An 18,946-nucleotide genomic window follows, 5' to 3' on the forward strand; every position below is an offset into this window, starting at 1 on the left:
TGTCACACAAGAATTTATTGATCTTCTTATACAGTAGAACATTGTTAACCGTGTCATTTTTATTCTTTGTGGGGTTTTTTCCCCTAACCACCTGTGTTCAAACCTAATATAACTCTACATAATGAAGTAATGCTTTTCCTTTAAAGGATTCTTCAGGATACCATGGTGGGAACAAGGAGACAGAATTGATTATGTTTAAAAGAGTTCAGGAAGCAGAGGAAAAATGGAGGGGTGCCCAAGCCCTAATTGAGCAAATTAAAGTCACATTCTCAGAAAAGGAGAGAGAGCTGGAAAACAAGATGGAGGAACTAAAGAGACAACAGGAAAAGGAACTCTTCAGACTGAATCAAGACAATTATATTCTACAAGCCAAGGTACTAGACACATTGTCCTACTTCTCCTTTTATTTAATTAAAAAAGAACTGGTACTCCCCGCTAAATGCATTGTCATTTGCTTGTCCCTGGGGCTGCTTCACTTGATATATTTGCTGTATAAAACATGAACATGGTTCCTGAGAGTGCCTCCTTACAGAAAAGCCTACGTGGAACCCCTGCGGGGGAAAATTGAAATTGAAATTGGCTCATTTTGATAGTTTTCTTGTTAGCAGTCCTTTCTGGAAACAAATCCCTTGGTTCACTGTGACCTTCACAGAAGACAGAATTTCAGAAAGAAAGCTATGGAAGGTCTAGATTCAGAAAGTGACACTGTATAGCATTTCTGAGTTACTTCCATCATCAGAACTATCAGCACGAAGCACACTGAAGTGGTTTAACTGTAGTTGGTGTTATGATCATTCCACTGTGGTTATAAGGCAGTCTTAGGTTTATGTACCTCGAATTTTCTGTTATTCTCCCTCACTACTCACTGTATCATTTCCTTCTCCAAATAAAACAATACCTGCATGTTCTCAAAGTTAAGTGGCTTTGAAGAATCAAACAAAAAACAAAGGTGGTTGCATTTTGGAGAAACAGCTGATCCTGTCACTGAAGAAAAATTGAAGCAAATCCAAAAAGAAATACAAGAACAAGAGACACTTCTTCAAGGATATCAACAGGTATGGCTCTTCAGCACATAGTGAGTTTGTCTTGAGATTCTTTGATTATAAAAATAAGGCATTTAAAAATATTTCTTTGTCCATTTAACAGGTAATGGGAATTCTGGCAATGCGAGGAAGTAATAATTTGACTAGTCTGTACATTTCTCATGGGCAGAATTAAAGTGGTTAAGGGCATGGGCTCTGGATTCAAAAAATCTGGTTTTAGACTTTGCTTCACCTACCTGCTGTGCAGCCTTAGGCAGATCATTTCACCTCTCAGCCGGTTTCCTCATCTGTGAAGTGGGAATGAGGATAATAGTACCTGTCTCGTAAGGTGGTTGTGAAATTAAAATAAGACAGTGCAGATCAACCACTTAGTGCCTTCCACACAGTAACCAGTTACTGCATATTGCCTGTTACTAATTGTAATAGCCATATTTCCTTAGAAACTGTCCTCTTTTTCTTTAATTTTCTATAATTTTTTCAGTAGATAATATTGGCTAGTTTTGATACTATATTGAGAAATATAAATCTGAAATCAATTGCCAGTGCCCTGAGAGTGAAAAACAATTGAATTAAATGGGAGAAAATGAGTGTGTCCTATAGAAGCCATACATTTGTTCTCTGGGATGATGGAGTGTTGGTGGTGTTGACCTGTCAGCCAGGGCAGGTTTGGTGATCCCCAGAATGAGACTTGTCTTAGTTTCTTTCCCATCACTCCTTTTTCTTAACTTCCCCTCCCCTTCTTCTTCTGTCTCATTACCTTTTTCTTTTATGACAACAGTAGCCTAAGCATCCAGCCTACTGATAACCAGCATTTTCATTCCAGGGACATCCAGAGAAAGCATCACCACCTCAGAGACTACAGCTTTTGCTGTAAATGAAATTGTACTGATTTTGCAGGACACCCCACCATAGAATCAGTGAGAACCATCCAAAAACTTTTCCTGCCATTCTGAACTTGCTGTATAGGACATGGGTTTTAAGGAGGATTTCACAGACCTATGAGTATGCCAACCACCCACTCTCACAAAGATAATACAAAATTTATGTGTCTGTGTATGTATGTATTTTTCTGAGTTTCATTAATTCTGTAGATAATCAAGCATAGACTGTGTGCCAGGCACTAGGCCAGACATGGTGAGACAGTTCATAGTTTTCATTAGATCCTCAAAGGTCCGTGGTTTTCATCAGATTCTTGATTTTAAAGAGGTTACTAAGCCAGAGCATCTAAGCACAGATGGGTGCTTTCTCCCCCTGATCTCACTGTTCGAGTCCCCCTTCAGCTCAAGTCAGGTGCTGTACTGGGTCTAGTCTCTGCTCTGCTGATCTGTCCTGATCTTCCACAAACACCCAGTCTCTAACTCCCTGCTCACAGAAAGTTCCAGAAACAAACATGGATACCCACCGTGGGTACATCCAATTACCTCATGGCAGAAAGACGGGCCAAAAATAGGAAAAAAGAAGGTGCAAACAGTCCCACTGGCCTTTCCAACCCTGGTGCCTGAAGTCAGGATGTGGTTATTCCTGCAGTCTCTCCCCCATTTACTCCTGTGAAATGCGGTACATTATACTGACAGGCTCTTTGGCTTTGGGAATTTTTTTGCAACTTTTTTTTCAAGTAAGCATTTTGAGCATTTTAGAAAGAACTGTTTTCAGGTAACAGATTTTCTTCTGAGACAAATCAAAGAGTTTGAAAAAGATTTTGCTTACTCAAAAACTGAAGAAATTTAAAAGCTATTAAAAATGTTTAAAGGATGTATCTTTTAGAAGCAGATATACTTATGTAAGTACTACTGATTTTTAACTAAAACATAATTTTCCGTGTATAAAAAGGAAAATGAAAAATTGTATAATCAAGTGAAAGATCTCCAAGAACAAAACAAGAAAAATGAGGAGCGAATGTTCAAGGAAAACCAGAGTTTATTCAGTGAGTTAGCTGCCTTAAAGTAAGTCCTTTTAAAATTCTTAAAATCAAATATACTTGGACTATTTCTAAGCACTTTATTGTTATGTTAATAAAACATTTAGGATACTTAGAAGTTTAAAAAAATTGTACACTGATTTACAGTTTTGTAACTTTTGTATTTTTAATATTCAGTGGATTTTCTCTTGGTATTAGATGACTAGTACATCAGTATTTTCAGTATATTCGTATTTGAGTTTGACATCTATTTCAGGAAATTGAATATTCCTTTTAAGCCTGAGATACTTGGGTAATACATCTTAGTAATAATGCTGTTAGTAATAATAGTAAAGAGAAAATACAGTATTATTTACTGTCTTAGGTCAGGTTCCATACAAGTAGAGCCTGAGGTGGGGATCCTCGTGGAGGTGATTTCCCGGAGGATTAGTCTCAGGAGACGGGGAGCCAGAGAAGCGAGATGGGGGCGGGTAGCAGGAGGGAAGGCAAGTAAGAATGTGGTCTCCGCTGGAGGCTGGCTTCATTCTGCTCTCGCCATGAGGCTCAGGAGAACACATTGCATTGCAGAGTTGGCCCCTACTTGAGGCACGTGGGGGGCAGCCTTTTGTACCCCCAAGGCAGCCAGTCCCTGGCTGAGGGGGGCCCCAGGGAGCGAGTGGAGGTATCCTCTGGGCCAGGGGGCAGGGGTTGCTATGTGGCAAGGGCATTTCTCCAGAGAAGGAGAACCTGCGAGTTATTACAACCAGCTCTCACCATGGCAGGCTGATGGGGCACCAGCACCCACTTAAGAATCAATCATACTTCAGACTGTACAGCCTTTGGGATGTTATTACATCCGTCTTTAACACACTAAGTGAAAGAGCTGAACCAACAAATGGGGGCAAGCTAGGGTACTGTCTTCTTTTGGGAAATGACTGCCAGCTATGCATCATTTCACCTAAACACCTAAAACCTCAAATACAACTGCTATCAGAAGAAATTTCTTTGGCTATGAATGTCATGTATGTTTTATTTATTTACATACTTCTTCCATTTTTTTGGTAAGGTAACTTAGGGCACGTGAGGCAGGGCTGCTGTTAGCTCACGCTCATCTTTCATGCAAAATAACAAAAAAGCATATCTTGTAGCAGACAAAGCTGGAAAGTACACAGGTTGGCAAGTGAGGGCACTTTTGTGTAAATTAGGAAGGGGAAAATGCCCCTTTCTCCTGGTGAGTGTGACCCCAAGCCAAGGCTGATAATCTGCACAGTTCTGAGGCATGAAGGCATTTACATCTTGCTTTCTTCCCAGATACTTCAATAAAGTATTTTAAAATTTCATATCTGATAATGTTGCCTGGCTTTTTTTTTTTTTTTTTTTTGCGGTACGCAGGCCTCTCACTGCTGTGGCCTCTCCCGTTGCGGAGCACAGGCTCTGGACGCACAGGCTCAGCGGCCATGGCTCACGGGCACAGCCGCTCCGTGGCATGTGGGATTTCCCGGACCTGGGCACGAACCCGTGTCCCCTGCATCAGCAGGCGGACTCAACCACTGCGCCACCAGGGAAGCCCTGTTGCCTGGCTTTTAAGAGAGAAGATCTATTCCAGAATCCAAACCTGAAGCTCTAAATGAATTTTCACAATGGAATAAATGGTTTCTTTAGAAAGTAGGGTTAGATGATCACATGTGTACTCCTAAACTTGTATAATATCTCTGGAAAAAAACAGAAAAATTGATTCTAAGGTACCAGTAGTAGACTGTGTTTGTTTTTGTTTGTTTCCATGGGTATGATTGGCAATTTGTGTTTCTCAGAAAGGAGTCTAGAATGATGTGACAAGGAGTACAGAACACCACAGGGGAAATGCAGCAAGTCTTTCCCGGAGATTGATTTTTTTTTTCCTGAGAATTGGCAGGAAATATTTTTATATTACAAATAAACCAGTACTCTTAGGGTTTTGGTTCTTTTAGATAATACATAAAAATTTCACATGAAGTATACTTCTCTTTTAGTATTTTAGTATTGTAATCTTTAGTTTAAATAAACTTTCTCTTCAATGACTCACATAGTTTCAACGTGCAAAGTGTTTTTAATTTTTAAGAATTGAATATTTTGTTTTGAAAGGAGTACCTTTTAAAATATATATATTTTTTATTTTCAAAATAAATCAGAGAACAGATGCATAAAAGTCGTTTCCTGTCTCAAGTAGTTGAAGATTCAGAGCCCACCAGAAACCAGAATTTTACAGATCTGTTAGCAGAACTACGGGTGGCACAGGTAAGTTGCATAAGGATTTTAACCATTAGCGATAGGAAAGATTGTTATAAAAATCTCTACGTGTGTTAAAAAAAAAAGATCTGCTTTTGTAATTTATGAAAAAATAAAATCTGCTTATAAATTTCATGCCAATTAAAAATTAGGAAATATCTAAGGTTAGCACTGGGACACATGTGACCTTACTATAGAGGAGACAATGTGATGCTGGTTTTAGATGGCATCCTCTTTATAATCCAACCTCTCATCAGGCATTTATCACGTGGAGCCATGGTTGGAGGCATAACCTTATTTAGGGCATGTATACCTAACTTCAAATTCCTCATTGGAAATGTACGGCTAAAATAGGAAAATAATTTGAAGATAATCATTCACTTTAAAAAGTTAGCTGGCTTTTCCTCTGTCTTCCCAAGCGGACTGTGCAATTCTAGGGGGCGGAGGCTATATCTGCAAATATGTGTGTCTGATGTGCCTAACACAGAGGTGAAATGCAGTAGCTACTGTATAACTCTTTTCTTTATTTGTATTGAATTGTTATAAAGAATATGGCCTAGAATTTTCTAAAGCAGTATTTATCAATAGGATAAGTTTGGGGATTTAGGGCAGATTAATTCTGTCTTAAGCAGAACAGTTCTATGCATTGCATGATTTTTATCACTCCTGTCGCCAGGAACTATGCTCATAGCACCCACCAGTCGCTGCAACACTCAAAAGCACTGCCACATTTCCAGACATCTCCTGTGGGAGGGCAGTCAACTCTCCCCACTCCCTCCCATTAAGAACCACAGCACTAAACTAAAAAGCCCTTCCAATCTACTTGAATGATTATGTAAATTAGAAAAATTCCAATTACATATCACTTTTTAATTAGAAATTTATTATATAAAGTTAGGTTATATAGCACTTTAAACATGCCTTAGTTCAATAATTGATGCTTAACAGACTTGTATGTAAAATTAGAGAACTTTCTTAAGATGCATGTATGTATAGAATGATTAGATAGGTAGGCAGATAAGTAGAAAGAAGGAATAAATGATTGGACACCCGCACTTATCAGTGGGCCTCAAAAACTAGCAATTAGAGCAATTAACATTGCTGAAGTTTATGAAGACTTGGGAAAACATGGTAAGGTTTCAAGCACAGCATTAGCTTCATTTGAAGGCTGTTATTAGTGTAAAAGTGCTACTTTGAACACACTTTTTTCTGACAAATGGGAAACTAAAACTGCCACTGAAATCACTGGAAAATGCTGGCTAAAATATAAGAAACATCTTGTAAATGCATAAACATCTTGTAAATGCATAACCCAGCTCTCAAGAAAGTAAGGGGACTCTCTAGGGGTCAGAAATGAACAGGGATACAAACCTAGCAGTATACATTGCTCCTAGGCTGCCAGTTCAGTAACCACGAGCCTTGAGCCTTGAGCTTTAACAACAAAGTAGAGATAGGACCCCAGGATTTCAAAGGGCCACATCCTTCAGTAAAACAGTGGTCCATGAAAAAATCCACCCACCTTCAGAAGGGGCTGAAATATCAAGAAAACTTATCTGTCTTAACTTGATTTCTATATAGAGAGGGGGGACAAAAATCTCTGCTCAGTGTCTTACTAGTTGTTCAGTATAAATGTCATCCCTCCTGCCTTCATTTGTGTTTTAGTATTTGAATTGACACTACTTTCAAGGTTTGGTCATACTCAAACTGGAAAAAGAAAATAGCATAAAAGGTGGTCCTGAGTTAGTGATCATCTTAAGTGTGTCTTAAGAAACACATGCAAAACACTCTTAGGGGTATCCATCCTTAACCCAGCTCACATGGTATTCCTTCAGATAAAATCCTGCTGACGGTACGCCCAGAATGCAGAATTACAAAACCCAGGGAAACAACCCACCGTGAGCAGGCATGAGATGATTTAATAAACAGCAGGATTAGAACCCCAATCAAATTACTGAGTAGACTATGAAATAAATAGACTTTAAATGATTTAATATACAAAATAAGTGAGAAATTCAGTGTGAGGAAAGAACAAAACAGACTAGGCAAATTCAGAGAAAAATAAACAGATTAAGTAGAAAAATTAAATAGATCATACATAACTAAGAAGAAATTGGTAAACTAGAAGATCTAAGGAGCTTAGAGTGAAACACAAAAAAGTAGAGAAAAATATCAGAGATGTGAGATGCTCTAGTATGTAATTAAATTTTTTTTAGAGTAATGGCTAAGAATTGTCTAGAAATTAATAAAAGAGATGAATTCTCAAATTCAGGAAATACATTGAGTCCTGCTCAGGATACATAATTTAAAATCTACATCTAAACCCATCATGGTGAAAGTACCAAAGGCAGGGAGCACCTTAAACGAAATCAGAAAGGGACTTCCCTGGTGGCGCAGCAATTAAAAATCCACCTGCCACTGCAGGGGACACGGGTTCGATCCCTGGTCCGGGAATATCCCACGTGCTGCGGAACAGTTAAGTCAGTGCGCCACAACTACTGAAGGCCGCACACCTAGAGCCCATGTTCTGCAACAAGAGAAGCCACCGCAATGAGAAGTGGGCACACTGCAACGAAGAGTAGCTCCTTCTCGCCGCAACTAGAGAAAGCCTGCGCGCAGCAATGAAGACCCAACGCAGCCAAAAAAGAAAAGATTAAAAAAAAAAAGAAATCAAAAAAAGAAAAAGTGTTAAAGATAAAAATTATTTAGGGTTGTGTTTATTTGTGCAAATATTGAAAGATGGAATGTCATGCGTTAATTTTCATTCACTTTGGTTTTCTGAGTTTAAATAGTTTTAGAGCAAAAAATTCATACTGAGATAAATCTGTAATACAGTATTCATATCAAACCTACTTATGTAGTCTAATTTGTACCTTAAAAATTAATACCAATTAGTGTAGTCTTAAAATGTGAATTGTTTTTTTGTAAACTATGGATGGACACATACTAAAAGCGAAGGTCCTGGGCCCTGTCCTAGATTCCCAGGGTGGAGAGGAGGATGAGGCTGACTGCAGTTCGGCCAGTCAGTCAGGCAATCATCCTGGAGTTGGAAAAACAGTAGGTAAACAAGACAGACATGGGCCTTGCTCACTAGGAACCTATATTCTACCAGGGAAGACAGATAATAAGTGAACAAGAAATAGTTACAAATAGAGGTAAGTTCTTTGAGGAAAATAAGAATAGAGACTAACGGTAGGCAGGGCAGGGGTAAGGCAGCTGTCAGCCGTGTGGGCAAGGAGGTTGCTGTCTGAGAAAGTGGTGTCTGCATCAGGAATGGAGGAGAAGCAGCAGCTCACTGTGCAAAGCCCGAGCCTTCCAGCCAGGGGGAAGCACGGGCCCTGAGTCAGGATTGGGCTTGGTACCTTCCAGATGCAGAGGCACCTGAGGCAGAAGTGGGTGAGTAAGGACAAGAGTGATGGAAGAAAAGGTCGGAGACACAGGCAGAGGCCTCTGAGTGTTCACACAGTAGGTTCTTGTAGAAATTCAATGCTCTCCTGAAAAGACATCCACAGAAGATCACACAGAAGATTAAACAATGAAATGATACAGCTAGAACCACGATTATTCAAGCCCTTATGAATGGATTTATTTTCTTCATAAGACTATTTTAGATTCTAAGGTAGTGTGATAGAAAGTTTCTAAGAATTTTTATTTTGAAAGTAAAATATACCAACTGTGCCCCAGGAGTTTATTCAGCAGTTATGAGTTCAGTTCAGTATACATTTATTGAGTACCTGCCATGTGCTTGGTGCCATAAAGTAAGCAAGTAGTAAAATCAGTCTTGGTCCCCAAAGAGCTTTCAGCCTAATAAAGAGAAAAGGTTTGTACGCAAATAAGTGTTGTATGAAACAAAGTAGTAGATGCTGTGCTAGAGGTACACTGGCAGGTATTATCAGGAATAGCCTCATTTGAACTATGCTCTGAAGGATAAGTATGACTTTGGCAAGGCGAGGAATGAGGGCAGTTGAGAGAGTGCGGCATGTGAGCACATTGAGAATTTAACTTTTTAAAAAATGTGCCAAGCATTTTTTTGCATTTGTGATACAGGGATGAGCAAAGTAAAGTTCTGCTTTCAAGTAAACGTCTATGTCAGGCAGTGATGAGTGTGTAAGAAGAAAAAAAGCAGCACACCTGGGGGTCAGGATGAGGGTTGCCATTTTAGAATGATCAGGGAAGGCCTTCCTGGGGCCTCGTTTGAACAGAAATCCTGATAAAGTGAAGGAACGAACCACCTGGCTGTGTGAGGGCAGAGGAGACAGTAAGTACAAAAACACCGTGGGGTTGGAACGTGCTGGGCGGGTTCAGAGAACAGCCAGGAGGTCTCTGCAGCTGGCGTGGAGCGCGAGGGGGAGATTTGCAGGAGATGCTTCAGAGGAGCGGGCACGACTAGGTTCTGTGACACTGAAGGTCATGGTAAGGACCGTCGGCTTCCCCCAAGAGGGGTGGGAGCCACCAGAGAGCTTCAGACAGAAGACTGACATTAACTGACTCTTGAAGACAGTTCCTCTGGCTACTGTGAGGAGAAAAGACTAGGTGCTGAGTGTGGAAGAGGCAGACTGGTTAGGAGGGTATTGGAGTAACCCAGGAGAAGTGAGAACGGCAGAGTGGAAGGGCTTGGAAGCTGTGTTGAGTTACGTGATTAGAACTGATTCTAGTAGGCTCTGGGGAGCTCGTGATCGTTTGGAGGGGAATGGTGATGAGGTCAAGCTAAAATTTAGAAAAGTAATTAGCAGTGTTCATGATGACGTGGGTGAAGGAGACTCTCTACCACAATTTATTGTGGTTGGAAATAATTTGCTTTTGTATTTTTATGAATATCAAGAAAGAAAAAAACAGTTTATTGGAAGACATCAAAAGACTGAAGCAGGACAAACAGGCTCTTGAAGTAGACTTGGAAAAAGTGAAGAAAGAGAGAGACCAAGCCAAAGACCAGATTGCTTATGCCACAGGTAAAAGTCTGAGCTGAAACGGTTTAACTTTATACTCCTAACTGTTCTAATCTTGAGTTAAGTAATAGCAATTGGATAGTATAATTAAAATGCTATTCCTTGAAGTGTATTGTAATTTTAGAAACTTAAAAAAATTAGTTAATAGGTATGTGCATTTGATTGGTCTTAGCAGCAATAATTGTGAGACCAAAGAAAGTCACAGATTGTTTTGAAGTCATGGCATTGTAAGCTTAGTTGTTTACAGTCATCCCAGCTAAACTGTGACTTTCCAGGGCATGGTCTCCCTTTTTATACCTGGGTCTGAAACATAAGCGCTCAAGTGTTTACCAAATGAACAAATGTTTGTAGAAACTATGTTTGTAGAAACACAAGGATGGATATGGTATACCCCACCAGGGAAAACAAAGGAGAGTAAGATAAGAATGCAGAAGGAGAGTAAGATAAGAAAGTTTAATATTAAAAAAATTAGAAGTAAACATGAGGGTGCTAATAAGGGTTTCAGAGAGGAATGGCATTTGAGGGTCCTGACAGATGGAGAGATTCAGGAGTAAACGAATGGAGGGGGCCGCTCAAGAGTGTTTCATGAGCGTGTTTTTGGATTCACCTGTGGATTGCGGCTTAGGATGGCAGAACACAGGGCTAGAAAGGTTAATCAGAGAACCCTTTGTTTGCCAAAGTAAGGATCTTTCCTCTGTGATACTATGATCTTCAGTGTAAGATGTGTATAGTAAAATCCACTTACTGTTTGTAAGAAATTTACTTTCTTCATCTGTAAAATAGAATAACAACAATAATTCCCATCATATGTTTGTTGTATTAAATAAAGTCTTACATGGGAAGCACTCTCTAATGTTTGCCATTGTTACTTTTTAATATAATTATAGGAATTCTTCATTTTTATTATCTCCTGAATCCAACATTTATTTTCATGGAAAAGACTTTACTTTTATAATGAAAGTCAGTGGGAAAACAAGTGATTTATCAAAAATTTCTATATGCCAACTTTGCTACAAGTTTGAGGATTTGGACTCTGAACACAGTCTTCATCCTCCTTTACTAATACACTAAACTAGACACAGACTTACATACATCAGTTGTTTTTGGCCTCTTATTTTTTTCTTAATGCTTTCATTAGAGAGACATTGGTTTTCATTTAAAATCTTTCAATGTAGTTTATTTCCATATTTTGAAAAGTTAAAATGGAGTTATTGTATTACTTTATCTTATAGGTGAAAAATTATATGAAATAAAAATTTTAGAAGAAACACATAAACAAGAAATAACTCGCCTGCAAAAAAGATTACAGTGGTACGCCGAAAATCAGGAACTTCTGGATAAAGATGCAGTTCGGCTTAAAGAAGCAAATGAAGAAATTGAGAAGCTGAAACTTGAGGTAATGATCATTTCAGAATGTATTTCTATAGATGAACCCTATTATCTTCAATACTCCTTCATAGCTTTGTGTCATCAAATCAAATACTCGAAATTCTGTTCATTAAAATGGCCGGTTTGACTTTGGTTTGTGTTTATTTGTGTAGTCTATTTTAGATTAGTCTGAGAATACAGTCAGCCATCTGTATCCACAAGTTCCCTATCCAGCAGATTCAACCAACTGTGGATTGAAAATATTTGGAAGAAAAACAGAGTTTAACAAAGCAGAACTTGAATTTGCTGTTCACTGGCAGCTATTTTCATAGCATTTATTACATTGTTTTAGGTATTATAAGTAATCTAGAGATGATTTAAAGTATATGGGAGTTACAGGCAAATACTACACCATTTTATACAAGGGACTTGAGCATCCCAGATCTTAGTATCTGCAGGGGTCTGGGAACCGGTGCCCCACAGTTACCAAGGGGCAGCTGTAAATCCAAGCTCCTTAGCACAGCCTGTGAGGTCCCCATGTGGTCTGAACCCTGCCTGTCTCTCCAGCCCTATCCATACTGCACTCCCCGGTCACTCTCCTCCCAACCACACGGGCCTCCCTCTGGTTCGTTTTTTTTTATTATTATTATTTTTTTTAACATCTTTATTGGGGTATAATTGCTTTACAATGGTGTGTTAGTTTCTGCTTTATAACAGAGTGAATCAGTTATACAGATACATATGTTCCCATATCTCTTCCCTCTTTGTCTCCCTCCCTCCCACCCTCCCTATCCCCCCCCTCCAGACAGCCACAAAGAACCGAGCCGGTTTCCCTGTGCCATGCGGCTGCTTCCCACTGGCTATCTACCTTACGTTTGTTAGTATATATATGTCCATGTCTCTCTCTCGCCCTAACACACCTCACCCTTCCCCCTCCCCATATCCTCAAGTCTGTTCTCCAGTAGGTCTCTGTCTTTATTCCTGTTTTACCCCTAGGTTCTTCATAACATTTTTTTTTCTTAAATTCCATATATATGTGTTAGCATACGGTATTTGTCCTTCTCTTTCTGACTTACTTCACTCCGTATGACAGACTCTAGATCTATCCACCTCATTACAAATAGCTCAATTTCGTTTCTTTTTATGGCTGAGTAATATTCCATTGTATATATGTGCCACATCTTCTTTATCCATTCATCCGACGACGGGCACTTAGGTTGTTTCCATCTCCGGGCTATTGTAAATAGAGCTGCAATGAACATTTTGGTACATGACTCTTTCTGAATTCTGGTTTCCTCAGGGTATATACCTAGTAGTGGGATTGCTGGGTCATATGGTAGTTCTATTTGTAGTTTTTTAAGGAACCTCCATACTGTTCTCCATAGTGGCTGAACCAATTCACATTCCCACCAGCAGTGCAAGAGTGTTCCCTTTTCTCCACACCCTCTCCAGCATTTATTGTTTCTAGATTTTTTGATGATGGCCATTCTGACTGGTGTGAGATGATATCTCATTGTAGTTTTGATTTGCATTTCTCTAATGATTAATGATGTTGAGCATTCTTTCATGTGTTTGTTGGCAGTCTGTATATCTTCTTTGGAGAAATGTCTATTTAGGTCTTCTGCCCATTTTTGGATTGGGTTGTTTATTTTTTTGTTATTGAGCTGCATGAGCTGCCTGTAAATTTTAGAGATTAATCCTTTGTCAGTTGATTCATTTGCAAATATTTTCTCCCATTCTGAGGGCTGTCTTTTGGTCTTGTTTATGGTTTCCTTTGCTGTGCAAAAGCTTTGAAGTTTCATTAGGTCCCATTTGTTTATTTTTGTTTTTATCTCCATTACTCTAGGAGATGGGTCAAGAAGGATCTTGCTGTGATTTATGTCATAGAGTGTTCTGCCTATGTTTTCCTCTAAGAGTTTGATAGTTTCTGGCCTTACATTTAGGTCTTTAATCCATTTTGAGCTTATTTTTGTGTATGGTGTTAGGGAGTGATCTAATCTCATACTTTTACATGTACCTATCCAATTTTCCCAGCACCACTTATTGAAGAGGCTGTCCTTTCTCCACTGTATATTCCTGCCACCTTTATCAAAGATAAGGTGACCATATGTGCATGGGTTTATCTCTGGGCTTTCTATCCTATTCCATTGATCTATCTTTCTGTTTTTGTGCCAGTACCATACTGTCTTGATTACTGTAGCTTTGTAGTATAGTCTGAAGTCAGGCAGCCTGATTCCTCCAGCTCCATTTTTTGTTCTCAAGATTGCTTTGGCTATTCGGGGTCTTTTGTGTTTCCATACAAATTGTGAAATTTTTTGTTCTAGTTCTGTGAAAAATGCCAGTGGTAGTTTGATAGGGATTGCATTGAATCTATAGATTGCTTTGGGAAGTAGAGTCATTTTCACAATGTTGATTCTTCCAATCCAAGAACATGGTATATCTCTCCATCTGTTTGTATCATCTTTAATTTCTTTCATCAGTGTCTTATAATTTTCTGCATACAGGTCTTTTGTCTCCTTAGGTAGGTTTATTCCTAGATATTTTATTCTTTTTGTTGCAATGGTAAATGGGAGTGTTTTCTTGATTTCACTTTCAGATTTTTCATCATTAGTATATAGGAATGCCAGAGATTTCTGTGCATTAATTTTGTATCCTGCTACTTTACCAAATTCATTGATTAGCTCTAGTAGTTTTCTGGTAGCATCTTTAGGATTCTCTATGTATAGTATCATGTCATCTGCAAACAGTGACAGCTTTACTTCTTCTTTTCCGATTTGGATTCCTTTTATTTCCTTTTCTTCTCTGATTGCTGTGGCTAAAACTTCCAAAACTATGTTGAATAAGAGTGGTGAGAGTGGGCAACCTTGTCTTGTTCCTGACCTTAGTGGAAATGCTTTCAGTTTTTCGCCATTGAGGATGATGTTGGCTGTGGGCTTGTCATATACGGCCTTTATTATATTGAGGAAAGTTCCCTCTACACCTACTTTCTGCAGGGTTTTTATCATAAATGGGTGTTGAATTTTGTCAAAAGCTTTCTCTGCATCTATTGAGATGATCATATGGTTTTTCTCCTTCAATTTGTTAATATGGTTAATCACATTGATAGATTTGCGTATATTGAAGAATCCTTGCATTCCTGGAATAAACCCCACTTGATCATGGTGTATGATCCTTTTAATGTGCTGTTGGATTCTGTTTGCTAGTATTTTGTTGAGGATTTTTGCATCTATGTTCATCAGTGATATTGGCCTGTAGTTTTCTTTCTTTGTGACATCCTTGTCTGGTTTTGGTATCAAGGTGATGGTGGCCTCGTAGAATGAGTTTGGGAGTGTTCCTCCCTCTGCTATATTTTGGAAGAGTTTGAGAAGAATAGGTGTTAGCTCTTCTCTAAATGTTTGATAGAATTCGCCTGTGAAGCCATCTGGTCCTGGGCTTTTGTTTGTTGGAAGATTTTTAATCACAGTTTCAATTTCAGTGTTTGTGATTGGTCTGTTCATATTTTCTATTTCTTCCTGATTCAGTCTTGGCAGTTTGTGCATTTCTAAGAATTTGTCCATTTCTTCCAGATTGTCCATTTTATTGGCATAGAGTTGCTTGTAGTAATCCCTCATGATTTTTTGTATTTCTGCAGTGTCAGTTGTTACTTCTCCTTTTTCATTTCTGATTCTATTGATTTGAGTCTTCTCCCTTATTTTCTTGATGAGTCTGGCTAATGGTTTATCAATTTTGTTAATCTTCTCAAAGAACCAGCTTTTAGTTTTATTGATCTTTGCTATTGTTTCCTTCATTTCTTTTTCATTTATTTCTGATCTGATTTTTATGATTTCTTTCCTTCTGCTAACTCTGGGGTTTTTTTGTTCTTCTTTCTCTAATTGCTTGAGGTGCAAGGTTAGGTTGTTTATTCGAGATGTTTCCTGCTTCTTAAGGTGGGCTTGTATTGCTATAAACTTCCCTCTTAGAACTGCTTTTGCTGCATCCCATAGGTTTTGGGTCGTTGTATCTCCATTGTCATTTGTTTCTAGGTATTTTTTAATTTCCTCTTTGATTTCTTCAGTGATCACTTCGTTACTAAGTAGTGTATTGTTTAGCCTCCATGTGTTTGTATTTTTTACTGCTCTTTTCCTATAATTGATATCTAATCTCATGGCGTTGTGGTCGGAAAAGATACTTGATATAATTTCAATTTTCTTAAATTTACCAAGGCTTGATTTGTGACCCAAGATATGATCTATCCTGGAGAATGTTCCATGAGCACTTGAGAAAAATGTGTATTCTGTTGTTTTTGGATGGAGTGTCCTATAAATATCAATTAAGTCCATCCTGTTTAATGTATCATTTAAAGCTTGTGTTTCCTTATTTATTTTCATTTTGGATGATCTGTCCATTGGTGAAAGTGGGGTGTTGAAGTCCCCTACTATGAATGTGTTACTGTCGATTTCCCCTTTTATGGCTGCTAGTTTTTGCCTTATGTATTGAGGTGCTCCTATGTTGGGTGCATAAATATTTACAATTGTTATATCTTCTTCTTGGATCGATCCCTTAATCATTATGTAGTGTCCTTCTTTGTCTCTTCTGATAGTCCTTATTTTAAAGTCTATTTTGTCTGATATGAGAATTGCTACTCCAGCTTTCTTTTGGTTTCCATTTGCATGGAATATCTTTTTCCATCCCCTTACTTTCAGTCTGTATGTGTCTCTAGGTCTGAAGTGGGTCTCTTGTAGACAGCATATATATGGGTCTTGTTTTTGTATCCATTCAGCCAATCTGTGTCTTTTGGTGGGAGCATTTAGTCCATTTACATTTAAGGTAATTATCGATATGTATGTTCCTATTCCCATTTTCTAAATTGTTTTGGGTTCGTTATTATAGGACTTTTCCTTCTCTTGTGTTTTTGTCTAGAGAAGTTCCTTTAGCATTTGTTGTAAAGCTGGTTTGGTGGTGCTGAACTCTCTCAGCTTTTGCTTGTCTGTAAAGGTTTTAATTTCTCCATCAAATCTGAATGAGATCCTTGCTGGGTAGAGTAATCTTGGTTGCAGGTTTTTCTCCTTCATCACTTTCAGTATGTCCTGCCACTCCCTTCTGGCTTGTAGAGTTTCTGCTGAGAGATCAGCTGTTAACCTTATGGGGATTCCCTTGTGTGTTATTTGTTGTTTTTCCCTTGCTGCTTTTAATATGCTTTCTTTGTATTTAGTTTTTGACAGTTTGATTAATATGTGTCTTGGCGTATTTCTCCTTGAATTTATCCTGTATGGGACTCTCTGTGCTTCCTGGACTTGATTAACGATTTCCTTTCCCATATTAGGGAAGTTTTCAACTATAATCTCTTCAAATATTTTCTCAGTCCCTTTCTTTTTCTCTTCTTCTTCTGGAACCCCTATAATTCGAATGTTGGTGCGTTTAATGTTGTCCCAGAGGTCTCTGAGACTGTCCTCAGTTCTTTTCATTCTTTTTTCTTTATTCTGCTCTGCAGTAGTTATTTCCACTATTTTATCTTCCAGGTCACTTATCCGTTCTTCTGCCTCATTTATTCTGCTATTGATCCCATCTAGAGTATTTTTCATTTCATTTATTGTGTTGTTCATCATTGTCTGTTTCATCTTTATTTCTTCTAGGTCCTTGTTAACTGCTTCTTGCATTTTGTCCATTCTATTTCCAAGATTTTGGATCATCTTTACTATCATTATTCTGAACTCTTTTTCAGGTAGACTGCCTATTTCCTCTTCATTTGTTAGGTCTGGTGGGTTTTTATCCTGCTCCTTCATCTGCTGTGTGTTTTTCTGTCTTCTCATTTTGCTTATCTTACTGTGATTGGGTTCACCTTTTTGCAGGCTGCAAGTTCGTAGCTCCCGTTGTTTTTGATGTCTGTCTCCAGTGGCTAAGGTTGGTTCAGTGCGTTGTGTAGGCTTCCTGGTGGAGGGGACTAGTGGCTGTGTTGTGGTGTATGAGGCTAGATCTTGTCTCTCTAGTGGGCAGGTCCACGTCTGGTGGTGTGTTTTGGGGTGTCTGTGGACTTATTATGATTTTAGGCAGCCTCTCTGCTAGTGGGTGGGGTTGTGTTCCTGTTTTGCTATATGGTTGGCATAGGTTGTCCAGCACTGTAGCTTGCTGGTCGTTGAGCGAAGCTGGGTGCTGGTGTTGAGATGGAGATCTCTGGGAGATTTTCGCCGTTTGATATTATGTGGGGCTGGGAGGTCTCTTCTTGACGAGTGTTCTGAAGTTGGCTCTCCCACCTCAGAGGCAGAGTCCTGACTCCTGGCTGGAGCAGCAAGAGCCTTTCATCCACTCGGCTCAGAATAAAAGGGAGAGAAAGTAGAGAGAATTAGTATAAGTAGGAGGAAATAGGAAAGAAAGAAAGAAAGAAAGAAAGAGAGGAGGGAAGGAAGGAAGGAGGGAAGGAAGAAAGAAAGAAAGAAGAAAAGAAAGGAAGAAGGCAAGAAGGAAAGAAAGGAGGGAGGGAGGGAGGAGGGAAGGAAGGAAGGAATGAGGGAAGGAAGGAAAAAATACAGAAAGAAAGAAGATACAGTAAAATAAAATAAAGTATAATAAAGTTATTGAATTAAAAAAATAATTATTTAGAGGAAAAAAAAAAGGGAAGGATAGAACCTTAGGACAAATGGTGGAAGCAAAGTTATAGAGACAAAATCTTACATAGAAGCATACACATATACCCTCACAAAAAGAGGTAAAGTGGAAAAAATCATAAAACTTGCTCTCCAAGTCCACCTCCTCAATTTGGGACGATTCGTTGTCTCAAAAAGGGAAGGAAGGAAGGAAAGATAGAAAGAAGGTAAAGTATAACAGAGTTCTTTAAATTAAAATTAATTATTAAGAAAAAAATTAAAAAAAAAAATGGTCGGATAGAACGCTGGGACAAATGGTGGAAGCAAACCTATACAGACAAGATCTCACACAGAAGCATACACATACACATTCACAAAAAGAGGAAAAGGGGAAAAAATCATAGATCTTGCTCTAGAAGTCCGCCTCCTCAATTTGGGATGATTCGCTGTCTATTCATGTATTCCACAGAGGCAGGGTACATCAAATTGATTGTGTAGCTTTAATCCGCTGTTTCTGAGGCTGCTGGGAGAGATTTCCCTTTTTCTTCTTTGTTCTCACAGCTCACAGGGGCTCAGCTTTCGACTTGGCCCTGCCTCTGCGTGTAGGTCGCTGGAGGGCGTCTGCTTTTTGCTCAGACAGGACGGCGTTAAAGGAGCCGCTGACTCGGGGGCTCTGGCGCTCTCAGGCCGGGGGCAGGGAGGGGCACGGAGTGCGGAGCGGTCCTGCGGCGGCAGAAGTCGGCGTGACGTTGCCCCAGCCTGAGGCCCGCCGTGTGTTCTCCCTGAGAAATTGTCCCTGGATCCCGGGAACCTGGCAGTGGCGGGCTGCACAGGCTCCCCGGAAGAGGGGTGGGGGCAGTGACCTGTGCT

The 18,946-nt window shown here is 39.2% G+C and overlaps 1 protein-coding gene across 1 annotated transcript in view; it reads left to right on the top strand.

Moving 5' to 3' along the window:
• CEP162 (centrosomal protein 162) overlaps positions 1–18,946 on the top strand; it is a 99,119-nt gene that overhangs the window by 49,960 nt on the left and 30,213 nt on the right. Inside the window, exons 15-20 of the mRNA XM_007467329.1 lie at positions 147–374; positions 915–1,055; positions 2,874–2,986; positions 5,109–5,214; positions 10,025–10,151; positions 11,381–11,544. Coding sequence (XP_007467391.1) covers positions 147–374; positions 915–1,055; positions 2,874–2,986; positions 5,109–5,214; positions 10,025–10,151; positions 11,381–11,544 — 879 coding nt within the window. The remainder of the gene's footprint in view (positions 1–146; positions 375–914; positions 1,056–2,873; positions 2,987–5,108; positions 5,215–10,024; positions 10,152–11,380; positions 11,545–18,946) is intronic.

Source organism: Lipotes vexillifer, unplaced genomic scaffold (assembly GCF_000442215.2).
Source record: "Lipotes vexillifer unplaced genomic scaffold, Lipotes_vexillifer_v1.1 scaffold554, whole genome shotgun sequence".
Lineage (NCBI taxonomy): Eukaryota > Metazoa > Chordata > Mammalia > Artiodactyla > Lipotidae > Lipotes > Lipotes vexillifer.